At 35.5% G+C, this 25,919-nt stretch overlaps 1 protein-coding gene across 1 annotated transcript in view; it reads left to right on the top strand.

The window, feature by feature from the left end:
• AKAP6 (A kinase (PRKA) anchor protein 6) overlaps positions 1-25,919 on the top strand; it is a 454,618-nt gene that overhangs the window by 393,169 nt on the left and 35,530 nt on the right. The window contains exon 12 of the mRNA XM_012647884.1: positions 19,299-19,514. Coding sequence (XP_012503338.1) covers positions 19,299-19,514 — 216 coding nt within the window. The remainder of the gene's footprint in view (positions 1-19,298; positions 19,515-25,919) is intronic.

Below are 25,919 nucleotides of genomic sequence, written 5' to 3'. Positions count from 1 at the left end.
CCTCCAGCTTTGTTCTTTTTACTTAAGATTGTTTTTGGCTATATGGAGTCTTTTGTGGTTCTATACAAATTTTAGAATTATTTTTTCTATTTTTATGAAAAATGTCATTGGAATTTTGATAGGGATTGCACTGAATCTGTAGATCACTTTGTGCAGTATGGATATTTTAACAGTATTAATTTTTCCAACCCATGAACATAGGTATTTTTCCATTTATTTGTTTTTTCTTCAATTTCTTTTATCAACATTTTATAGTTTTCCTTGTACAGATCTTTCACCTCTTTGGTTAAATTTTATTCCTATGTATTCTTTTTATGCTATTATAAATGGGATTGTTTTCTTGATTTCTTTTTTTGGATAGTTCTTTGTTAGTGTATAGAAATACCACTGATTTTTGTTTATTTTTGTATCCTGCACCTTCACAGAATTTGTTTATTATTTCTAACAATTTCTTGGTGGAGTCTTTAGTATTTTCTATATATATAATCATGCCATCTACAAAGAGAGACAATTTAACTTTTTCCTTTTTAGTTCGGATGCCTTTTATTTATTTTTCTTGCCTAATTTCTCAGGCTAGGACTTCCAGTACTATATTGAATACAAGTGGTGACAATGGGCATTCTTGTTTTGTTCCTCATCTTAGAGGAAGTTGAATGTTATGTTAGCTATGGGCTCATCATATATAGCCATTATTATATTGAGGTACATTATTCCCACACCTAATTTGTTGAGAGTTTTTATCATGAAAAGATGTTGGATTTTGTTAAAAGCTTTTTCTATATCTATCGAGATGATCATATGATTTTTATTCTTTATTCTGTTAATGTGGTCTGTAACATTTACTGATTTGTATTAATATATGTTGAGCCATCCTTGCATCCCAGGGATAAATCCCTTTTGATCATGGTATATGATTCTTTTAATACTTTTAATGTGTTGTTGAATTTGGTTTGTTAGTATTTTGTTGAGGATTTTCCTATCTATGTTCACCAGGGATGTTGGCCTATAATTTTCTTTTCTTGTAGTGTCCTTGTCTCGCCTTGTTATGGAGGTAATGCTGGGCTCATAAAATGAGTTTCAGCATGTTTCCTTCTCTCTAATTCTTTGGAAGAGTTTGAAAAAAGAGTGGTATTAATCCTTCTTTGAATGTTTGGTAGAATGCAGCCATTAGGTCCTGACCTTTTCTTTGTTGGAGGGTTTTTTTTTTAAATTACTGATTCAATTTCCTTATTTGTTATTAGTCTGTTTGTATTTTCTATTTCTTCTGCATGATTCAGTCTTGGTAAGTTGTAGGTGTCTAGAAATTTATTCATTTCTTTTAGGTTATCCAATTTATTAGCATATAACTATACATGGCAGTCTCTTATGATCCTTTGTATTTCAGTTGGTATCAATTGAAATGTCCCCTCTTTCATTTATAATTTTACTTATTTGAGGCTTCTTTCTCTTTTTTTTTCCTTAACTAATCTAGCTAAAGGTTCATCAATTTTGTTTATTCTTTTGAAAAACTAGCCCTTAGTTTCATTGATATTTTCTATTGTTTTTCTGGTCTCTATTTTTGCTCTGGTCTTTATTATTTCCTTTCTTCTACTGATTTTCGTTTTAATTTGTTCTTGTTTTAGTTCATTGAGATGTTAAGTTAGGTTGTTTGAGGTCTTTCTTCTTTCTTAACATAGACATTTATCGCTATAAATATCCCTCTTGGAACTCCTTTTGCTGAATCCCGTAAGTTTTAGTATGTTGTGTTTTCATTTTCACTTGTCTCAAGACATTTTTTGGTTAGAGATGGGGTCTCACTCTGTTACCCAGGCTGGAGTGCAGTGGCACCATCATCGCTTACTGTAGCCTTGAGCTCCTAGACTCAAGTGATCCTCCTGCCTAAGTCTCCTGAGTAGCTGGGACCATAGGCACATACCACCACACCTGCATAATTTTTTAAAAAAAACTTTTAAAATGTTTAAATTTTCTCTCTGGACGATCTATTCGTTATTGAATGTGGGGTGTTGACAACCCCTACTATTATTGTATTGCTGTTTCTCCTTTTATTCCCATTAATATTTGCTTTGTATATTTAGGTGCTCTGATGTTGGGTGCATATATATTTACAATTGTTATATCTTCTTGATGAATTGACCCTTTTATTATTATCAGATGACCTTCTTTGTCTCTTGTGAAAGTTTTTGACTTAAAGTCTATTTTGTTTGATGTAAGTACAGGCACTCTTGCTCTTTTTTGGTTACCATTTGAATGGAATATCTTTTTCCATCCCTTCACTTTCAGTCTATATGTGTCTTTAAAGCTAAAGTGAGTCTCTCGTAGGCAACAAATAGTTGGATTTTTTAAATTCATTCAACTACTTTGTCCTTTGATTAGAGAATTTAATCTATTAACATTTACTGTAGCCTGGAGCTACAGTCTACTGGGACAGGCCTGAAGCCTGTGTCTTTGGGGGCTGGGTTGCACCAGGAGCTGACCTGGTGCTCTGTGGGCCTTAAGCCTGAGTCTGTGGGGACTGGCCTGGGCCCTAGAGCTGGTCTGGAGTGTGAGCTCACAAGGGTAGTCCTGAGGCCTTAGTATGTGGGCATTAGCCTAGTGCTGTGGCATATCGGGGCAGGCCTGGACCCGGGGTCTGCTGGAGTGGGTCTGGACCCTGGGTCCACTGAAGCCTAAGGGTATAGGGACTGGCCTGAAGCCTGAGTCCATGGGGGCTGGTGTTGAGCCTGTGTCAGTGGGTTTTGGCCTGGTGCCTGGAGCTATAGGTGCTGACCTAGAGCCTGGGTCCATGGAGACAAGTCTGGAGGCTGGGTTTGTGCATGCTGGCCTAGACCACCCTTGTGAGCTCAGGCTCCAGACCACCTCTAGGGCCCAGGTCTGCCCCCACAGACTCGGGCTCCAGTCCTTACCCCATAAAACAAGGCACCAGGCACATACCAGTGTCAGTCCAGTCCCCACAGACTCAGGCTTAAGGCCTTTGCAGGGACTGGCTTAGACCCTGAGGCCATGGGGGACAGCCTGGTGCTGGGGTGGGCCTGGAGACTGGGTCCCTTGGGAGCTGACCTGGCACCAGAGTCTACTGGAATGGGTCTGTACCCTGAGTCCCCAGGAATATGAGGCTGTGGGGCTGGCCTGGAGCCTGAGACCACAGGGGACAACCTGGGGCTAGACAGACCTAGAGCCTGTATCCCAGGAGGCCAGCATGGAGACTAGAGCCATGGATGCCAGCCTGCTGCCTAGATTGCAGGGACTCACCTGTAACTGCGGTATGCATGTGCCAGCCTGCCACTGGAGCAGACCTAGAGGCTGGCTTCACCCTGTAGTCTGGGGCTGCAGGGGCCAACCTGGTGCCTGGGGCTATGAGGGCTGGCCTGGTGCTAAAGTCCCAGACAAAGTCAGGTGCTCACTTCACTCTGCTGCCCCCAAGCAGTGAGTATCTCTCCATACTACTGCCTGGGCTTGGGGAAAGAGTAACATCTGTAATGTGAAACTATCCTACCTTCCCTTTTTAATGCATCCTTTTTTATTTCTGTACTATACCCAAGTGCTGTGATCTCTCACCTGGTTTCCTTAGCTCTTGTAACAGTATTTTCATGTGTGAATAGTTGTTCAAATTGATGTGTTTGTGAGGGGATGAGTGCTGGAATGTCCTATTCTGCCATTATTTGCTGATGTCCTCTAAGGAGGCTAGACTTAAGGAAAACCTCAGGATAAGAGATGATAGGATTTGGGAACTATTTTGTTGATAGGGTTGGGGAAGAGAGAGGAGGCCTTCTGAGAAAACCCCACTTCCAAAAAGGGCCCCTCTCTCCCCGGAATGCTAACTTATTGCCTCTGCATCAGCCCAGACTCACTTTTAAATGAGGAAGAGAATCTTTAATAAAAGGCATTGAAAGTAATAGAATATGTGTAAGGAGAGAGGGGTGCTAGTACTTAGAAAGAAGAACTAGTTCAAGATTATTTGGGATATGTGGGTAAAGATATTTTTAATTTATTCAGCACCTTTCTCTTAAGCAAACACCTGTGTCAAGTGCTATGCTGGGCATTGGGGATGCTGTGGTGAACCATTGATAGTCCTCTTCCAAGGAACACACAGGCTAAAGGGAGATATAGACAAGTAATCAGGCAAGTAGAATAGGATGTGGCATGTGATTTGATGGGAGTTAACTATGCTATGAAAGTATGTAAGATGTTCCTGGGGAGGTGTGAGTGTATTCTCATGGGGAGAAGTGAGGAAATTCCTAGAATAAGTGACTCTAAATTGAGATCTGAAGTGAAGTAGGTGGCAGGGAACAGAGGAGTGTATGCATGTGTGGAGGCCTGGAGATAAGTGATTGAAGAATGTCCTATGTTGTTTTGTATGCTTATTTAAATGTTATTCCAATATGTGTAGGTATGAATCTATGTGTCTTGTCAACAAACTAGAGTGTAAGCTTTAAGAGTAATAGCTGTCTTGAGGTTTTCTTTGTTTTGCATGCCCTTTATAGTTCCATAGACAATGCCTTGGGGTCACTAGATACTCAAGAAGTACTTAGCTGATTTTACAATTCCCTCACAAGGTAAGACCTGAGATCATCTAGCTAGCTTGGCCTCCTTATTCCAAAGAAAAGGAACCCAAGTTTCTGATAAATGAGTGACTCACCCAGGACCACACAGTCAGAGCCACATGGCTGCCTACATCTGAATCCCAATCCATGCCATAGTCTAATAATGTTAAACCAATGGTTTCTTGTCAGTCATCATTGATGTCTTTGTAATTTTCAGATTCCATTTTTTACTCTGTAAAATACAGATAATAAACATATCTTGTTTGATGAATAGAAATGAAAAAATGATCACCACAAGGGATACTATCATTAATAAGAAATGTAGAAATGCTTATTAATACTACTAAGTACTATTCAAAACAGAAATAAAAATACGTATGACAAGAAACCAAGGCTCCTCTGGCATTGGATCTCAGAGATTTGCCATCTTGACCTTAAAGCTTCTCATTCCCAGGGGCTTTACTCTTGGGAACTCAACTCAGTGTAGAGTTTGCTATCATTTTGCACCTTGTGTTTATGTTGCACCTCCATATGAGGAACTTAAAGAGCTTTACAGACGTTAGCTCATTAATCCTCCTGAAACCTCTCTAAGAGAGGGCGGAGGCATAAATCATTATTCCCATTTGGGAAAAAAAATAGCTTTACTTATCTCTTTTAATTTCACCGATGCTCTGAACTGTTGATTACATCATAAGTTATACGCTGTACATTTAGAATATCCCATTCTCTTTCCCAGGGAGATTTTTCTTTCTTTTTTGAATTTAATGTCACGAGAATAAGTGTAAAAATAGATTGACAGATCTGATCTTGAAAGCTCCTTCGAGAAGCACAGACAATGCAGTAGCCCAGGTTCTTCCCCTCATGCCCTCCTCTTTTTCTCAAAAGGTCCTTCTTTATTGCCCTTCAGTCATGACCAGGAGAAAATGACTTTTAGGAATTGGAGGGATGTTTCAAGACCCATTTACTCCTTTATCTGTCAGCCAAGACCACCAGCAAGAGAGCCAATGTGTATCCATTCAACCATGCCATCCCAACTCTCAATATAATACTGCTGCAAACAGACTTCAAAGGTTTACCAAAGCAAGAACAGAAGTTAAATTTTTAATCTTGTGTGCTTTGCTTAGGCATGTGATTCTCACTACAAAGTTATCTGGAGTTAGACTTTGAAGGTATTAGAACATGACCAAGACATGAACAGAATTGGAGACCAAGGAAGGTTGTTTCATGCAAGTGATTGCAGAAACACACTTATCCAGTTAAAGCCGCTGTCCACGGTTAAGACCAGCAAAAAGGAAAATAAATAAAAATGATAAAGACATTGAACTTAATATTCTATCACCCCTAGAAGTTTATCACAGAAGATGAGAACCAACTTATAACTTATTTGAGAGATGTTCAAAGTTGTATTTTATAATTATTTTTCAAAAGTCCATCTCAAACCACCATAGGATATTTTTCCTGTCTCAGAATAAGGTTATGTAATATTTCATGACAGAGATTTTAGAGGCTAAATAATTGTTGCATTTTAGAGAGAGGGTATTTAGGGCACATAGAAGTTATGTGATTTACTTGAGATCACACTTAGGAGAAGACTCTAAATTGTGGTTTCTTCCTCAATCCCAGTTGCTTCTCAAGTGTTCAACTATTATAAAACACTTTTATGATTAGATGACTTATATTTTGTCTTGCTGCCAAAATATTACATGAGATGAATGAGAGAACTACCTCCCATATGTTCAGTCTTGTTTTGGGGAGCAGGCAGGAGAGAGATGTGGCATCTCTTCCCAGAAATAAAGAAAATATATTCCTCTAAAAGGAAAACTAGCTTTATTCAAGAAAATGCTCTTGAAAAATTCTCCTGGACCTCTACTTTGTTTTAGCTATGAGAGTGTTTAAAGAATTAAGTTCTTTTTATATTTCCTTTGCACAAGGTTCTAAAATATCCCTTTGAGTTAAATAATCATTATGACAATTTATCAGTTTTCTGCTATTTAGTCAATATCTCTCTACTACCCAATATAGTCGAAGAGTGTTTTGCTGTTATATAAATATATCAGTTAAACTTCTAAATGACCCTGAGAGTGTGGTTAGTATTACTTACATCTAGGGAATACTAAAAACTGGTGAAAAGGAGTCAAGTTGCCCTGGGCTTCCATCACAAATGCAAAGGAAAGAGCTAAGAAGCAAATTCCCAGTGGTCCAAACTTGCAGAAAAATGTCCTATTTATTTTAGATGCTATGAAAATAAAAGCATTAATATGAAGTTTATAAAGCTGTCTATACCTCTGCTTCTTCCAGGTCAGGTAGGAATAAGTGAATAAACAGAAGGGTCTTTTCTAATGTTGACTTTTTCTCCCTAGTATCATTTTCCTTCTCTTTAGAGGTGTTATTCCCCATAGCCTGACTCTCTTCCTGCATTCTTATTACATCCCTAGAGTTCTTGAATCCATTTATTTTCCTTCTGTAGGATTCTGGAATAATAGGAATACTTTCCTAAAATATCTGTTCCTAGCTGTTGTATGTCAAGTAGCACTCTGAGCTTTGCAATGAGTTCTAGGAGTAGCTTCATAGGAAATAAAGAATATGGTAGCCAGAGATAAGTCTGGAAAAACAGGGGTTTGAGAGAGGAAAGGGATGGAAAATAGCTATCTTTGTATGGATGACAGAGTGAGAAAAATCCCATGCAGCAGGGTTGAACGAGTCATGAAACTAATTAGTCCAGTAATCTGTCCTCTCCCATGAGTCGGGTTGCTTGTGTGTTCCACATTATCCCTAGGAATTCTTCTTGGGTCATCCTGGCTCCTGTGTTGTCTTGCTTTCCTTCTTAATGCTATTTCGTTCTCCTATTGTGGCCTTTATGATGATTCATTCTTCTTTCATAGATTTTACCTTGTCATACAGAATTCTTTCTTTCTTTTCCTCAAGACTGTCCTGGATATTTTTTGGCCTGGCCAGTGAATACCCAAGATCCCTTAAAGCAATGATGATTTCAGGTAGCTAGGATCGACAGATAATCTAGAGAAGAAAATCACCTTCATCCATTCCCCAGAATTACTTTGAAATAATTCCCATGGAATCAATAAAAGATAAAAAGCACAGTGAGTGTTCCAAATAAACTTCAAAATATAATATAAAAATAAATGGTAATTAATGCTTATCTGCTTATGAAAAGAGTGATTGTGGGGTTTTCAGAAAAAGTATTTTGTAGTATAATGGCTAAGTTGCATTTACATCCAGCACCCTTTTCCCCTTATTGCTAAAAGTTACCTTTCCATAATTGCAGACTCGTTTAGCATCTTAACAATAATGGACATGTTTTTAACAGATTATTGCCAAAAGTGCAGTCTTTATTCTAGGGAGACTCTGTAATAGATACCAGCATTTTAGTAATGATATAAGCAATCTGTAAGCTATTACAGTTTTCTTTAGAGTAACTTAATCTTCATATTGTTTTGTATGTCTGGAATTTTAATAGTGTTTTTAATTTAGAAAAGGAAATATATAACATATTACTAATTATATGTGAATATGAACTAAGCACATGACCACTGAGCTTGTTTCTTAAAAACAAAACATATTTAAAAGCACTTAACCTAGTATAGGGAAAGTAACAAAGAAATTAAAGAATGCCTCATAGGGATAACGACAGCTTTCATGGAATAACTCAGCTAGGGTCTGCATTTTTAGAATGGTTATTATATTTTGGTCCACAGCTTAAAAAAAAAAAAACTAAGAGGGGTAGAAATGCTCCCTTCCAGTGAAATTAGTCTGTATTTTTTCCAACAGAGAAAGTATAAACTATTAAAACAAAAATGTGAATATTTGTAAAAGAATAATTAGCTTTTCTCTTGATGACACTGTTCATCCAAGGGCCTCCAAGAATTTACAGCATTAATTAAAAATCCTGGTGATGTAACTTGATGTAACTTGATTGGTCAGGCTGATAAGGCCATGGAAGCAAAGGTGACTGTACTGTCTTTGGACCTCACTTATCTGTGGACTAGATGAATGAAGAGGGGAGATAATTTTTTAATGAAAATATTTATATTTTAAACGATTATAAGAAAAAAATTTAGTGTTTGAATCTAGACTTATAATATCATGTATAATTTCAAAACTATTTTGGCACACAACCCAGATCCTTTTCAAGGAGCCAATAGAGATGTGCTTGGTGAACCAATTTAGGGGCTTTAATGCTATTTTTAAAATCTAACTTTTACATTAAATAAACCAGGTTGCTATTTTGAAAGAAGTTATAATCTACTTAAAACTGTCATTCTCTGTTTCTGACTTGCAATTAGATGATATTTCCAAAATGTCAGACCTAGATTCTGCTTCTACCATCACCATAATAAAATGTGACAGCCAAGATATTATATCAATACCTCTTCCATAATTAGCAATAAGGATCCTGCCAAGGGTTAACTAGAAAAATTTCATAAATGTTTTTCTACAAATGGTCCTGAAGGCAGTATTATGTTTCAAAATCTGCTAATGTAGCAAAGATTCATGACAACCAGGAGACAAATCTATGAGCAAAACTGTTTGGAGAGAATAGTTTTGTAGTGTATGATGTATGCTATGTAAATGAGCTTATTAGGACTCTCATCTATTTTATTATTGGTGACCAATTTAATAGAGGCATTTAAAAAACAATATTTCTGCCTGACTCCTAGAAATGAAGAAGATACATTGATATAATTGAGAGCAAATGATTGCATGTCGTGCCATTTAATCATGTCATTTTTCAATTGCTATTTTTTGCACTTCACTGCATGCTTATAGAATATTTAGCTTCAATATAGATTAAGTCCTAGGGTTTGCAACTGAGCTGAGTCTCTATATTGGCTGATGTTGTCTTTTAAGTTTGGAATCATTTAAAGTACCCAGATATCATTTGTCCATATTTTCTTTAAAATATGCAAGTCATCATTCATATTTCATTATAGGTATTATAATTTTTTTGCTGCTTTGAAGAATTACTTCTTTGTAGTCTCAGGAAATTCTTATTTGCAAATTCTTATTTGCAAAGTTTATATACTAGGTATAGTTAAGCACATCATTGGCTGGAGAATGATACTGTCTGGACCAAAAGAGATGCTGACACCTTGCTGGATACATTCATAATTATTCACTTAATGAATGTTTTCCACTTTTGTTCAATCTCTTCTTCATTATTTAGATAATTTACATCTTTCTCAGACAAGAGATCACTCCCACTGTCCACTAGAATATGAGGTCCTTGAGAAAATAAAGTTTTTTTCTGTTTTGTTCACTGATCTATCTCAAGCACTTACAATAGTGCCTATTAATAATAGGTGTTCAATAAATATTTGTTCAATTGATGAATTAGTACTTTCTTCACCTCTGCCATTATAACTTGGGCTTAAGTTTTGTATAGATTACTAACTCTTACATATTTGTAGACCTTGGAATGGGTAGAAGATTGGACCTCTGAAAGATATGTAAAAAGAGGTTGTTGGCTCTCATATAAACAATAACTTTGGGCCACTTCTGGTTAGAAGTCAGGGGAGAAATAGTCTGAAAATATAGAAATCTTACAGGCCTCTTCAGCTTTCTTATGAAAAGCAATGTAGCATAGTGTTTTTGTGAATCAGCTTTGGATTGAAGTTGTCCGGGTTAAAATCCTGCCTCTGCTGATTATTAGCTGTATTACCTTTCTTCAGGTACTTCACCTCTCAGTGTCTCCTTTTCTCATTTGTAAAATAGATAGATGACAATAATATGTGTGTGTGTGTGTGTGTGTGTGTGTGTATCATAATGTTGCTGTGAGGATTACATGAGTCAATATATATAAACTACCCCAAAAATTCATGGTACATATAAATACACAAAAAATGTTGGTCATTAGTATAGAGGATTAGTGAAAATAACTAAGAAAATACTATTTAAAATAGTGTTATAGCAATTGATAAGTCCCAATTGTTGTTGGTTATTATTTTGCATTCAAGTGAATTTTGAAACATTTGAAGAGAACAAAACATTTTTATGTTGTATTGGTTCAGATACATACAGTCAACTCAGAATGATCTTTGATAAAGTACGTGAAGTACATCTTATATGTCAGGTTTCTCATTTTTGTATTGACATCAGTAATACTATATATTACAGTTTCATAAGATGTATATGATTATACATGAAACTCATTACTGAGATAATTAGATTTAATTAACATTATTCATTTTCCACATTTGCTTCAACTCTTCTTTCAGATTCATGGTTTTTTATATATACATTTCTGTTTATATTATATGCTATTTCCAGAAGTAGGACAGCTATATTAAAAATTATACTGCATTATTTTTATCATATAGCAGAATGTCTGATCTGTTGACAGAGATTTATAGGTTTATAGTAATGACTGTATCCCAGGAAATTTTATAGCCATTGCTTTAAAAAAAGACCTCTAAGTTTGCATTTGTAAGTGTATTAATCCTTGTATTGGCCTAGGAGCAATTTCCTCCTAGGGGTATACCCATGAGAATTGAAAGCACATGACCACACAAAACCCTGTAAATAAATATTCATAACAGCATTATTTATAATAGCCAAAAAGTGAAAACAACCGTATGGATTATATGGTAATTCTAAGTTTAACTTTTTGGGGAAGTGTCATACTGTTTTCTAATGTGGCTGCACCATTTTGCAATACCATGAGCAATGTATGAAGGTTCCAGATTTTCTACATCCTTGTCAACACTTGTTATTTCTTTTTTATTTTAACCATCCTAGTGGAGTTAAAGTGATATCTAATTGTAGCTTAGATTTACATTTTCCTGATGGCTAATGATGTTAAGCCTCTTTTCATGTGTTTTTTGGCCATTTGTATGTCTTTGAGGAACTAATCAAATACTTTGCCTATTTAAAAAATTGAGTTACTTGTCTAGATATCTCCTTCCATTCTGTGGGTTGTCTTTTCACTTTTTTGATGGTATCATTTGAAGTACAAAAGCTTTACATTTTGATGAAGTCCAAAAGTTGCTTGTACTTTTATGTCTTATCTAAGAAACCATTGTCTAACCTAAGGTTATGAATATTTACTCTTACATTTTCTTCTAAGATTTTTATAGTTTAGCTCTTACATTTAGGTCTATGATCCAGTTTGAGTTCATTTTATAGATGGTGTGAGATGGAGGTCCAAGTCATTCTTTTGCATGTGGATATTCAGTTGTCCCAGAATGATTTGTTGAAGACTATTTTTTTCCAACTTAATTGTACCAAGAACATTTTTAATTTCATTTATTTTATTGATAAGTATCCAATATTTAATCATTAATACCCATACTTAATCATAAAATAAACCCTTTTATGGCATAAATTGCCCTTCATTTTATAAACGTTATCTTATCTAAACTATTGCAGCATCAGAACACTAAGTTATATTTTGTTTTACATCTAAACTTATCATGTGATGTCACCTCCTAGAGAAGCTTTATTGAAGACCCCAACTAAAGCAACCCCCAGCCACTTTCTGTCATATCACCCTATTTATTATTTTTTTTTTTTTGAGACAGGGTCTCACTCTGTTGCCTGAGCTAGAGTGTCGTGGCATCATTATAGCTCACTGCAACCTCACATTACTGGGCTCAATTGATCCTCCTGCCTCAGCCTCCCAAGTAGCTGAGACTACAGGCATGCACTACCATGCCTGGTTAATTTTTTATTTTTTGTAGACTTGGGGGTCTCACTATGTTGCTCAGGCTGGTCTCGAACTCCTGGCCTCAAGCGATCCTCCTACCTCAGCCTCCCAAAGTGCTGGGATTACAGGCATGAGCTCTCCCCCGCTGGCCCTATTTTATTTTATATTTCTTATCCCTACCTGATATTTTCTTATATATTTATTTATGTTTTTTTCTAGCATCTCAACACCCACACACATACAAATTTGAATGTAAGTTCTATGAAAGCAGAACTTAGATTCTTGTGTATCTTGAACTCGTGTATCTTGCTCACTGCTCTATGCTTACCACTGAGAGCAGTACATGGCACAAAGGAGGCACCCAATAAGTGCATTTGAATGGACGGTTGGATAGATAATTGAATAGTGATCATCACTGTACCCCACTTCAACTTCTATCCCACTTTAAAATGTTACAAAAATTGTGGTTTCTCGTACGTTTCATATGTGTATCCCCCAACTTGTAACGCCTATCCTCCCTTCCCTCCACCATTCCCATCTTCAGCAACTTTCACAGCCTAGTTTTAGTCCCATGAATTCTAATGTGTCTACTGCATCTGGTGATGATCTTTCTCATTCCCCAAGTCAAGCCCATAATTTAGCACATATGTCAATCACACCTTACATTTGGGGCGTGGCCTCACAATTCACAAAGCACATTCACCTCCCTTACCTTGTTTAAAAATCTACAACAACCTGTGGGTTAGGTCTTACCATATACCTTTGCCTTGTATTTATTTCTCTCACTTTGAGGAATCAGTTTCTTCTCTTTCCAGCCAGATCACAGGCTCTTAAGAATGGGTACTACATACATTTTATTATATACTTCTTACCCACCAATGAATAATCCTGTAATGAAAAGTATAATATTTGGCACATAATGGATACCCAATAAATGCTTTTGCTATAAGAGATATCATTCATGTAACCTTTGCCAACCTTGCCCCCCAAATAATGAGCCCAAACCAGCCAGTCAACAGCATTTTCTGAAGCATAGAGATACCAGTACAGTCTCCCATTTTTCAGACTTGCTCTACACTCTTATTAGACCATGGCTGCAGGCATTAACATTATCTGTACCTGACGCCTTGTACTTTCCAAGCAATCATCATTGTTTTGTTTTACTATTTAAGCTTTCAGAGAGAAGAGCTTCTATTTAACTCAACACAATGCCATGTGTTTTCATCATTAATTAGTAAATGACTTATTTGATAAAAAATAACAAAAGGAGTAAAATCCCCAAATATTATTATAGATGCAAACAATCTAACACATCAGCATTCTTAATAATTACATTGAAAATTCCAGAGATCAAGAAAATACTAATAATGTAAAGATACCACAGGATGAAAAGATCTATTCATTGATTCATTTGGGTTTTTTTAGTCATTTGATAACAATAAGAAAGTAATTAATCACCAGTGATTGTGGTTCCTTAGGCTCTTGGCTACCAGTATGATATCAGAATCAGAACTTGTAATGTCTATTTTTGTACTTCTTAAAAAATCGACTCAACTAGGTTAATTCTCTTATCTGAAAACTAAGTTCCTTTATTTCCTGTAGACTATTGTTCTCAAACTTTAGCCTTCATTGGACTCACCTGTAATACTTGTTAAACCATGGCTCACTGGGCCTCACTCCAGACTTCTTGACTCAGAAGATACGTAGTGGCACCAGAGAATTTGTGGTTCTAACAAGTCTCTGGGTGATGCTAATACTTGGCCTGGGGATCATATGCTGAGGACCTCTGCTGCAGGAAATCTGGTCACAGGTATCAGAAAAAGAGAAAATAACTGCCCACATCATGAAATTAAATGGTAAAATACAGAAAATGCAAAAAAGAAAAACAAATAAGTGTAGGAAACTCCCAATAAGGGGATGGAGCTGTCCTATTGACATTGTTTAAACTAGAAGAACTCAAGAACTCGCCTGATTTGTTTACTCCTCCCTTCTCTCTTTGGATGTTTCCTTACTCTTATTAGATTGAAGGGGGATATATACCATATATGTAGATTGTACCCTTTTTGTTTTGCTTGCCACACAGAAGGCATACTCTATAGATATTGTTAAGCAATTGATCAGTCCAGAAAGTGGTCATGTTTGCCTTTATAAATAGAATGCTTCCTAGGTATTTTTTAATTTAATAGATCACCTAAAGACCCCACTGCTTTGTTTATATTGACCTACATAATGATGTTAAATTAACTGCTGAATAAAATGATGTAATAAGTATTGGAGACAAATTGCTTTGGAGTTTCTCAGCTAGATTTGTTTCTCTCTCTGTTTTTAACATATACTTAGGTTTTTTTTAAATATTTTTTTCTCCTTACCTATCTTTTCTCTATTTTGTTCTTACAATGTATTTGTTGTAAAAGTTCTTGGTCTAATTGTAGTTCTTTTATTGTAAGCTTATTTACATCCTTTTGTGAAGTAGATGACACTTGTTTAATGTCAAGTATGTGTGTAAACAAGCAAATGTAATCTTTCTATGTAATATGTTTGCATACTTAGTATATAATGAATAAAGTACCAGAATTGAAAGTCTTCCCTTCAGTCATGTTAAACTGAAGCCAATGTGATGAATGATGTTGCACGCACATTTGGCTTGGTAATATGAGTGGTTTAAATAGTTGAAAAAGTTGACAGAGGAAGTCAGGAGATGAAAAAAAAAAAAGATAAACCAAAAAACACCTCTGCACATTGCCATTGGTGAATTGAAAGTCAGATTGATGGTTCATAAATGTAAAACAAAAACCTTCAGCCTGTTGGAAACTTTTGTGATGTGATTAAAAAAATGTGTTTAGAGGATCGGAAATGTGATCATTGTAAAGGAAAATAGGACAGAAATGTTCTCATTTTTTCTCATTTTTCTGTCTATATTTCTCATTTTTCTAGCAAATCTGCCTTTTTGATAACATGAGGAAACTGTATAGACACTTAAAATAAATAAAATAGGTCATTGGAAATTTAAAAGTGGCACACCAAACAATTGGGTTCTGAGGTGATGCTAAGATAATAACCTCCATACTAACACAGGTAGCTTTGCAGGAAGAAATTGCCTAACAATTACCAAATGATAAAGATAACTAAATATAAAAGCATTTGAAATCCGTTCCCCTCTTGTGGCAGTATGACTGTGTAAGAAAACAACTAATCTCAATAGATACTAAGGAAAATGCTTCAAAATTGGCAATAATGAAAAGCATTCTTAACTTTTCTGTTTCCTGCCCCCTTTTCCAGCTGCTTCACTCTCTTTCTCCCAAATACACTTAGGCATTCCCACTGCCCAAAGCTATTTGCTCATTTTCCACCTTAACATGCCTCTGGGCCTTCTACCCCTGTAACCACCATCACCCATCTTGGGCCATCTGGTTCACAGCATTTCCCTCATGATTTCATCCACTCCTCCAAAAGCAACTTACACACACACTTCTGTTAGCACCTCACTCTCTGCATTATACTTTGTACGTACTTATTTGTACAGTTCACTTCCAGGAGACTTTCAGCTCCTTGAGGGAAAGAGCAATAAATTGTTCCTTTTGGAAGCCTCCATTCCTGAAACAGTTCCTAGCATATGGAGGGTACAGTACACGTTTGAGGAGGTCAGGGAGGTAGGGATGAGTTTGTCTTATTTCTGTGCCTTACTTAGATTGCTTAGATTGGGTTTCTTTTTAAATGTACATTTTTTTTTCTGAAATGTAAGCTAAAAATAGTTATAATAATCATTTGTTCCTATGTAGTTATATTTAACATTTCTCTGTGCATAGTTTATTATGGAAATATTGTAAACTACTGATTCCAAGAAACATTGCTGTCAAATCCACTGATTTTATTTAGTATGTGTTTGTGATTGTAAATACATATGTATATTTTAATGGTTGTCATGGAAACCCATTATATAGAAGAATGTTATTTTATCAATTATATCTTATAGGTATGAAAAAGTACTGAAAAATATGTTGGCCATGTAAAATTTCCAATTTTCCCCTCCTTTTTAAGAGTAGCATTATTTCCCAAGTGTACATGTGGGATAAATTATTAATTCAGAATGTAGACTAAACTCTTTGGTTATTTAAAGTAAAAAAAATGCAGAATTGTGAAGATCCAAAAATCAGATATTGAATATCAATAGTAACTGCTTTCTCAGTTTTTAAACCACAGTGTTCATCTTGACTGATTCACTTTAAGATGAGAGATGGGGATCACCTAGATACTTAAATACTGGATATATTCTAGATACTTACAAAAAAATTATGGCCAATGATCTTTATGAAAATTTCCCCTAGCAATCTCTCAAGTGTCCTGTTTCAGAACTTTGGGTTGCCTGCGAGGTGAATGAAGTCCGTCTGGAGTGCTTTGCAAATGTTACCTGACGTGGCCTGTGCTAACTCTGTGCACACCTTTAGTGCCATCCATTGCAAATTTTCATTCAGCTGAGAACTTTGGGACTTTTTGGTGGCTTGAGAAATGCAATTATTATTCTAGTTAACTTCAAAAAGAGTTTTGCAAAATCCAATTCTACGGTATAGAAATATCTCTTGATTTTTTCACCCCTTTACTTTTTTTTTTTTTTTTTTTTGAGACAGAGTTTCGCTCTGTCGCCCTGGGTAGAGTGCAGTGGCATCATGATAGCTCAGTGCAACCTCAAACTCCTGGGCTCAAGTGATCCTCCTGCCTCAGCTTCCTGAGTAGCTGGGACTACAGGCCCATGCCACTGTGCCCGGCTAATTTTTCTATTTTTATTAGCGACAAGTCTCACTTTTGCTCAGGCTAGCCTTGAACTCCTGAGCTAAAGCCGTCCTCTCCCCTCACCTTCCTAGAGTGCTAGGATTACAGGTGTGAGCCACCATACCCGCCCCCAACCTTTTACTTTTAACAAATTACAACAAAATAGAAACAAAATATAAAATCCTCAATATTCATATTCATAGGACTCATTTGGACCAATTTCAGTTGCCCATAATATTATCTTGAAGTGTTTAACATTGGGCCAAAAATTGGCAGGTATTAAGTGGGCTTCAAAGTTTGACCTGCCCCACAGTCGTTCTAGAACAGCAGTACCCAACCTTTTTGGCACCAGGGACCGGTTTCATGGAAGACAATTTTTCCATGCAAGGGGTTGAGGATGGTTTGGGGATGATTCCAGCACATTGCATTTATTGTACAGTCAAATCTCACTGCTAATGATAATCTGTATTTGCAGTCACTCTCCAGTGCCAGCATCACCACCTCAGGTCCACCTCAGATCATCAGGCATTAGATTTTCATAAGGAGTGTGACCTAGATCCCTTGCGTGTGCAGTTTACAGTAGGGTTCCTGCTCCTATGAGAATCTAATGCAACCGCTGATCGGACAGGAGGCGGAGCTGATACGGTGATGTGAGTGATGGGGAGAGACTTTAAATACAGATGAAGCTTTGCTTGATCACCTGCTGCTCACTTCCTGCTGTGTAGCCCAGTTCCTAACAGGCCACAGACCAGTACCAGTCTGTGGCCCCTGGGGTTGGGGACTGCAGTTCTAGAAAAAGAGAGCAAATTGAAAGAGGGGGGCAGACAGAGGGAAGGTAGGGGAGAGACCCTCAGTTTTATCTTTGAATATCTAGGGGTCTCTGCTCATTCAACATTGAACTAATGAATAGCATCAGTAAAGAAATTTGTCAGACCTAGTGGTTATATCAGGAGTTATACAGGAAAATAGTAATGAACCCTAGGAAAATAAATAAGGATAAGTTCAGGAAACATAACTGAAACTGCTGCACTGGTGTAAATTGAATAATAAAATTCCTAGTCATATTTTGCCATGAATAGAGGTTTGGGAATTTATCATTCACCTTATTTAAAATTCAGAAATATTAAAGGTACAGGGTTCTCTCATTGTAGAAATAATAGAATTCCAGCTATTACTGAGTTAGGGTCATTTAAATGGCTATAGCATGCATTGTATCAATAAGTGGAACATCTGTATGAAATGTCCACCTGCTGATCTAATACCCCCACTCCCTGCACATTTCAGTGAACCGCACTTAATCATTTTAAGACTTCTTCTAATGAAGCCTTATCTAGATTAACATTTTAAGCACAAATACTTTTAGGCATTAAAACTCTCACACTAAATGAAATTGCATTGTCTTATTTACCCTTGTTGATTAATAAGCAATCTGTTAACTGTTAGAATAGTCCAATCGTGGCAGTAGAAGAAGATTAGTAATTCAGTGATGTTTGCAGATATAATCATCATTTCTCCTGAAGGCTTTGAATTAGAATATCACTTACACACTATCCGTAGGCAAAGAAAGGATATAATATTTTTAGACATGTGTACCCACTATTTTGCTTGAATCATTCAGTTGAGGGTCACTGCAGCAATAAAAATGCTTCTGGGGGCAAAATGCTATTTTGATGCATGCATATCCTTCTTAAATAGTGTGAATGTCTATTAAAAGAAATACAACAACCAACAAATAGTGCAGTAATAATCTAGTATCTTAATTTTTATTTTCAGAACATTATTGCTTTGTTAATCAAGCTTTGGAAGAGAAATATTGCTAATTTTTTTTTCAGATGATAGATTTTTTGTATCAAGATTCTTTGCAATCTTATTTAACTTAGTCAGTAGAAAACTGAACTTTTTGCCTTCAAAAAATCTTGGAGTAAATTTGGAAAAATTCCATTTCCTTTTGGAGGATTTTTCTACCTTTTGTGTTTTCTTTGACCTTGTATCAAAGCATGTGACTCTGTTTGGCATTCATATGACCTAAATGATTTATTTCATTAGGTTAGATATTATTAGTTACCTAGGTATCAAGGGGGACCCTACATTTCAGAGGGCTACATCAGTAAAAAAGGATAGAGGAATGGGATGCAGCTAAATTATGTAGCATTAATTTGCTATCAATAGGAGGCCTCCAATCTAAAGGAGACCTCAGGGCCCTTTTTCTTGTCCTATTGTTCTTAGCTGAGTGTATGACTACAATTTGAAATTGTGGTAGAAGAGGGAGTTTCATGTCTTAGGGAGCTCTGCCTAATAAACACTCATAGATCAATCTCTCTCTGTTGCAGTCCCTCTGTCGTGAAATCAAGCAGCGACGTCGAGGAGTGGCCTCAATCCTGCGATTATGCCAGCATCTTCTGGATGACCGGGACACCTGCAATCTGAATGCAGACCACCAGCCCATGCAGCTGATCATTGTAAATCTTGAAAGAAGGTGGGAAGCCATTGTCATGCAAGCTGTCCAGTGGCAAACACGGCTACAAAAGAAGATGGGAAAGGAATCTGTGAGTGAAGTTTTTTAAAGCATGATCATCTTTCTCTTTATTTTCTTTTTTAGACAAAAAATAATTCTTTTAGGTCTTGGAAAATGTGTTCATCTTACAAGTGGTTTTACTAACTAAAGTGGTAGCTATCCACTAAGTGAAACTCCATTTGTTATAACACAGAGATTTATCTGCCTTACTAAAATGCATTTTAGTGTATTTCTTTGTCTTTTTAAAAAATTACATTGAGATTTTGCTTAACCTTACCAACCTAAGCCATTAATTCTTTCAATCATTCCTTCACCAATGATATTCATTAATCATACAATATCCCATGAATATTTTGCTAAAAGGTGGCTTAATACTCTCAGAGCATATGGAGCAATGTGTATGCTCTACAGATAATGCAATGAAATAAAGTATATTGTTACCTTTCCTTGTATGATACGAGTTAACACTGTCTATTTGTACACCAATCCCCCATTGTTCCTGCTTGGAGCTCCTTCTGTTAGAATTATATTGCTGAGAATTGGCAAGTTTCTTCTCAGAGTTTTAATGCAGTGCTCACGGTGAGGTTAGTGATTTCTTCTAAGGATTTTCCTTAGAAAATTGAGTGCAGGTTAGAGCTGTTGCTAGGAAGGAAATATATATGACTGGGAGTTGTTATATTATAATATAGAATGCACACTTGTCCAGAAAGCCTTCATATCTTTAAGGGAAAGAATTTATCAATGAAAAGATTATATTTCCCAAATGAACTTGAGGTCAGTGTCTATTAGTTCAAGGCCCAACTTTCATGTTTGACTTATATAAACGAAATACATACATACACACACAGAATGGAAAGCTTTTCTTATATGTTTATATTTGTCAGTTCTGTGTCTTTGGAAAGTTCAGGATTCAAAATTGAAAAATCAAATGTAAAAACTTTGTTACTGAAAAATGGTTTTCTCCTATGAATTCTGATTTTTAACAAAGCTTTAATATTTACTATCTGATGTGTTTGGCATTGGGGACTGGGAACAGAAGGGACAATGAATCAGTAAGTCTTCTTATTCTTTTTGCATCTGTAGCTATATTGAGTCTAGGGGGTGATTTTATCCTCAACAGTTCTGTTTAATTGTTTTGAGCTGAAGTTGTTAAATTTCTTAAGACTTCCAAGTTATTACCGGTAATTGGAGTCTACATAATTGGATGTCTTTTCTTCAAATGACCTTTTTGTTGTGAAGCTATTTAGCTGGCATGTTTTTTGGGTTTTAGTTTTTGAAGTCTCCACTTTTCTTTAGCTTGGCTGCTGAATATATAGGCTGTTTAGAATGATGAAAGCAGAAAATAAGGTTCTCTGTGCTGAAAAAGGTTGAAAATCACCGTCAAGAAAGGGATGGGAGAGTTGAGAGTGAATCAATGCCAACAATACAGTGAGCACAGGGTGTATATCATTCAGTGGGAGATCTTTCTCTGCTTCTGATCTCTGTTGGTTGGGTGAAGAGTACGAGTTGCTTTGATGGGAAGATGAGTACTTTATCAATGTGGGAGGCTACCCTTTGTAGAGAACTAGAATCCTCTAAGTGGTCTGTTTACTTGTTCATCATATGTCTCCACTCCTATCTCATCGCTGCTTGTGCATAGGGACTTTCACTGCTATATCTACAGGGCCTGGGGCATAACTTGCACATAGTAGGTCTTAGATAAATATTTGCTGAATAAATGAGTATATGCTTCTATTTAATAAATTTTGTTTCATTCTGGCATTTGGCTTAGAGTTACTGTAGCTATATTAATTTTACATTTTCATAAAGTGGCTTTGAGTGCAGTTATGTTTCTATAAGAATATTTTACCTTTATAAAAACACCAAAATGACCTTTAACCTTTCTTGTCTAATAAGGTCTCCCCAGACTCCCACACCCATCTCTTCAACTCAAGGAGACTGCCAGTCTTTTCCTGGAGTCTGGGGATGCCAAGGTGGCTAACATTGTTACAAGGCAAAGACCCAGAGAGGAGAGGGCTACACAGAAAGGAAGCTCCAGAGATACACGGAGGAATCCTCTCAAGTCTTCTGCAGAAGAAACTAGGTGAAAGGAATAGAAGGAATAGTCCATGGAGCTCAGTTCCCCTTCCCATCAGTCGTAGTAGAAACCTTCACTACTCACAGGGCATGTGATGAGTACTAAGAAGGGCTTTGCCTTAGTAATGGGGCAAAATTAGACTAAATGCTGCTCTGGTCTTCCCCAAAAAGCTTAAAAGCAAGACCTGAAAGGATAAAACTGTTTCAAAGTAATTTAACTGTATCCCAGAATGAAGCTCAAGAATATTTATAGGAGTAAAAATACCCAGCATCCAACAAGATAAAATTTACAGTGTCTGGCATCCAATCAAAAGCTACCAAACCTGCAAAGAAGTAGGAAAATTCTTTTTCCTACTTCGGATGATGATGAAAAAACTATAAATCAATATAAACACATCCAGAACTGACACAGACTATAGAATTAGTAGATTTGAACATTTATAGTTGTTATACCTACATTCTATATGTTTAAGAAGCTAGAAAAAATATTGAGCATGTTAAGTAGACACAGCATAAGTTTGCTGTGAGATATCTTCAAGAAGACTAATATGTATGCAATTAGAATCCTTTAAAAAATGGAGGGAAGGACAATTTTTTGAAGAAATAATGGTGAAAATTTCCATGTTTGATAAAAACTATAGACTCACAGATCCATGAATTGTGACAAACCTCAAGCACAGGAAACATGAAGAAAACTACACATCAGACATCATAACCAAATTGACTAAAACCAGTAATAAGCAAATATCTTGAAAGCATCCAGAGGAAAAAGATACATTATATACAGAAGAGCAAGAGGAAAGGGGATAACAGACCTCTTGTCAGAAACAATGCAAGTCAGAAGACAGTGGAGAACATCTTTAAGGTATTGAAGAAAATAACCCAGAATTCTATACACAGAGAAATTTCATTCAAAAAGGAAGACAAAACTAAAGAGTTTTTCTATATCAAAAGCTGAAAATATTCATAACCAGCAGACCTGTACTCCAAGAAATGTTAGAGAAGTCCTTCGACCAAAAAGAAAGTGATATCAGATGGAAACCTGTATATGCACAAAAGAATGAAAAATGTTTACTGTGTGGGTTAATGTGAAATATTTTTCCATATTATTTAAATCTCTTTAGATGATATGAATCTATCTAAATTAAGATAATAATAATATTTTGTGGCATTTATAACATATGTAGAAGTAAAATGTATGACAACAATATCACAAAAGCCAGGAAGTGAGAAATGGAACTATATATAGTTTCTATTCTATGTGATGTAGTATAATATCATTTAAAGGTAGACTATGATAAGATAAAATGTATACTATAGCCCTTTAAAAATATAAAAAAAGCTATAACTAGTAGGCCAACAAAGGAAATGAAATAGAATCATAAAAATACTCAATCCAGAAAAAGAGGGAAAAAGGGAATAAAAAACAGATATAACAAATAGAAGAATAGCAAGATAAAATATTTAAACCAACAGCATCAGTAATCTTGTTAAATGTAAATGGACTAAAAACCCCAATTAAAAGACAGTATTTGTCAGCTCGGGTTAAAAAAAAGCAAGACTGAGGGATATGTTGTCTATAAGAAACCCACTTTAAATATAAAGACGTAACAACTTAAAAGTAAAGGGATAGAAAAATACATATTAAGGTAATACTAATCAAAAGAGAGTTGAAATGGCTATACTGATATTAAAGTAGATTTCAGAGCAAGGAATCTTACAAGATATAAAGAAGGGCATTTCTTAATGATAAAGGTGCCAGTTTATCAAGAGGACATACTATTACTAAATCTTTGTGGTGTAAAACAGAGCTTACAAATATGTGAAGCAAAAACTGATAACAACTGTGAGGAGACAAGAAAAACAGACAATTTTGAGCAGAGATTCTAATACCTTTCTCAATAATTGATAGCCTAGAAAATCAGTAAGAATATAAAAGGACTTGAATGACACTATAGACCAACTTGACCTAATTGTCATTTAAAACACTTCATCCAAGGCTTTCATCAAAAAGACAAGGGACAACAAGTGTTGGTGAGGGTGTGAAGAAAGGGGAACCTTTGTACACTGTTGGTGGGAATGTAGATTGATACAGCCACTGTGGGAAACAGTATAGAGGTTCCTAAAGAAATGGCAATCTCTCTTCTGGGTATATACCCAAAGAAATGAAATCACCACCTCATAAATATATCTGCTCTCCCATGTTTATTGTAGCATGATTCATCATAGCCAAGATATGGAAACAACTAAAGTGTTCATTAGATGGAGAGAAAAAGAAATTGTAATGTGTGCCCGTGCATGCACGCACACACACACACACACACACACACACAAGTAATATTTTAGGGCTATAATATTCAGCCCTAAAAAAAAAAGGAGATCCTGCCATTTGTAACAACATGGATGAACCTAGAGGATGTTGCGCTAAGTGAAATAAGCCAGCCGTGGAAAAAAAATATTACATGATCTCATTTATATGCAGAATCTAAAAAATAAAGATAAAAAAATGAATGCATAGAGAATACAAAGGTCATTATCGGGGGTGGGGGGCAGGGGGAATGGGAAGATGTGAGTCAGAGTACAAAGTTGCAGTTATAGTAGAGGTAATAAATCTGGAGATCTAATGTGCATGTCGACTATAGTTAATTATATTATATACTTTAAATTTATTAAGAGAGTAGATTTTAGATTTTCAAAAAGGTTAACTATGTGAGATAATGGATATGTAAATTTGCTTGATTGTAGTAATCACTTCACTACATATATCAAAACATCATGTTGTACATCTTAAATATATACAATAAAAATCAATCATTCATGCCATCCAACAGCAAAATATACATTATTTTCAAGTGCACACAAAATATCTACCACAACTGATTGTCTTCTGAGCTACAAGCAAGTCTTAAATGTAACAGAATTCATATCATGCAAGTATTTCTTTGACTATAATGGACTTAGTTTAGAGATAGATAATAGAAATGTATCTAGAAAATCTGCAAATATATGGAAACTAACACTTTTATTTAAAACTCATGAGTCACAGAAGAAATGAAAAGGGAAATGCAAAAGTATTTTTAACTGAATAGAAATGGAAATAAAATATTGAAATTTGTGGATGCCACCAAAACAACATCTTAGTTTTCACCTATGAATTTAGAAAAAGAAGAGCAATTAAACCCAAAGTAAGTAGGAGAAAGAAAATAATAATAATAATAATAAAGATCAGAGCAGAAATCAATGAATTAGAAAATAAAAAAACAATAGAAAAAAGTTCAATGAAATAAAAAGCTAGGTAGGTTTCTTTTGAGATTAGTGAAATTGATGAACCTCCTCTAGCCAGACTGATTAGGAAAAAATGAGAGAAGAAACAAATTATCAATATCAGGAATAAGAGGCAGACATCAGTACAGTAATTCTACTAATATTAAAAGAATATAAGGAGAATTTTATGAATAATTTTCTATCTACTAAATAAGTTGAACCATTAGATAAAACCTCCCCACAAAGAAAATTTCAGGGCTAGTTGGCTTTATAGGTGAATTCCACCAAACATTTAAGGAATAAATAATAATAATTTTATGCAAAGTTTTCTAGAAAGTTGAAAAGGAAAGAATATTTTTTATCCTTTTTCTTTGGGCAAGCATTACCCAGGTATCAAAACCAGAGACAATACAAAAAAACTACAGACTGATATCCCTTATGAATGTACATAAAAAGATTCTGAACAAAATTCAACCAAGTCAAATCAATAACATATAAAATAGACACTATATCATGATCATGTGAGGTTTATTCTAGAAATGCAAAGTTAGTTTAATATTTGAAAAAATCCAATGATATCCACCATATTTACATAATAAGAAAGGAAAACCATATGATTATCCCAATGGGTGCTGAAAAGCATTTGTCAAAATCCAACATCCTTCCTGATAAAAACTCTGAGAGACCTAAAAATAAAATAGGAACTTTCTCAACTTAATAAAGAATATCTACAACTAATCTATAGTTAACATGATACTTAATGGTAAAAGACTGAATGCTTCTCTCCTAAGATCAGGAACAAGGCAAGGATATACACTTTTACCATTTCTATTCAACATTGTACTAGAGGTTTTAGCCAGAGCAATAAAGCAAGAAAAAGGAATTAAAGATATGCCACTTAGAAATTAAGAAGCAAAATTATCTTTATTCACAGACTTTATGATCATCTATGTAGAAAATGCTACTGAATCTACAAAAAGATCCTAGAACTAATAAGAGAATTTAATAAGGTTATAGGATACAATATCAATATACAAGCATCAATTATGTTCTAGGTACTATTGCTGAACAATCAGAAATTGAAATTAAAAAAAAT

The sequence above is a fragment of the Propithecus coquereli genome, unplaced genomic scaffold (genome assembly GCF_000956105.1).
Source record: "Propithecus coquereli isolate 6110/MARCELLA unplaced genomic scaffold, Pcoq_1.0 Scaffold273, whole genome shotgun sequence".
In the NCBI taxonomy this organism is placed as follows: domain Eukaryota; kingdom Metazoa; phylum Chordata; class Mammalia; order Primates; family Indriidae; genus Propithecus; species Propithecus coquereli.
This window is presented reverse-complemented; position numbering and strand designations above follow the sequence as displayed.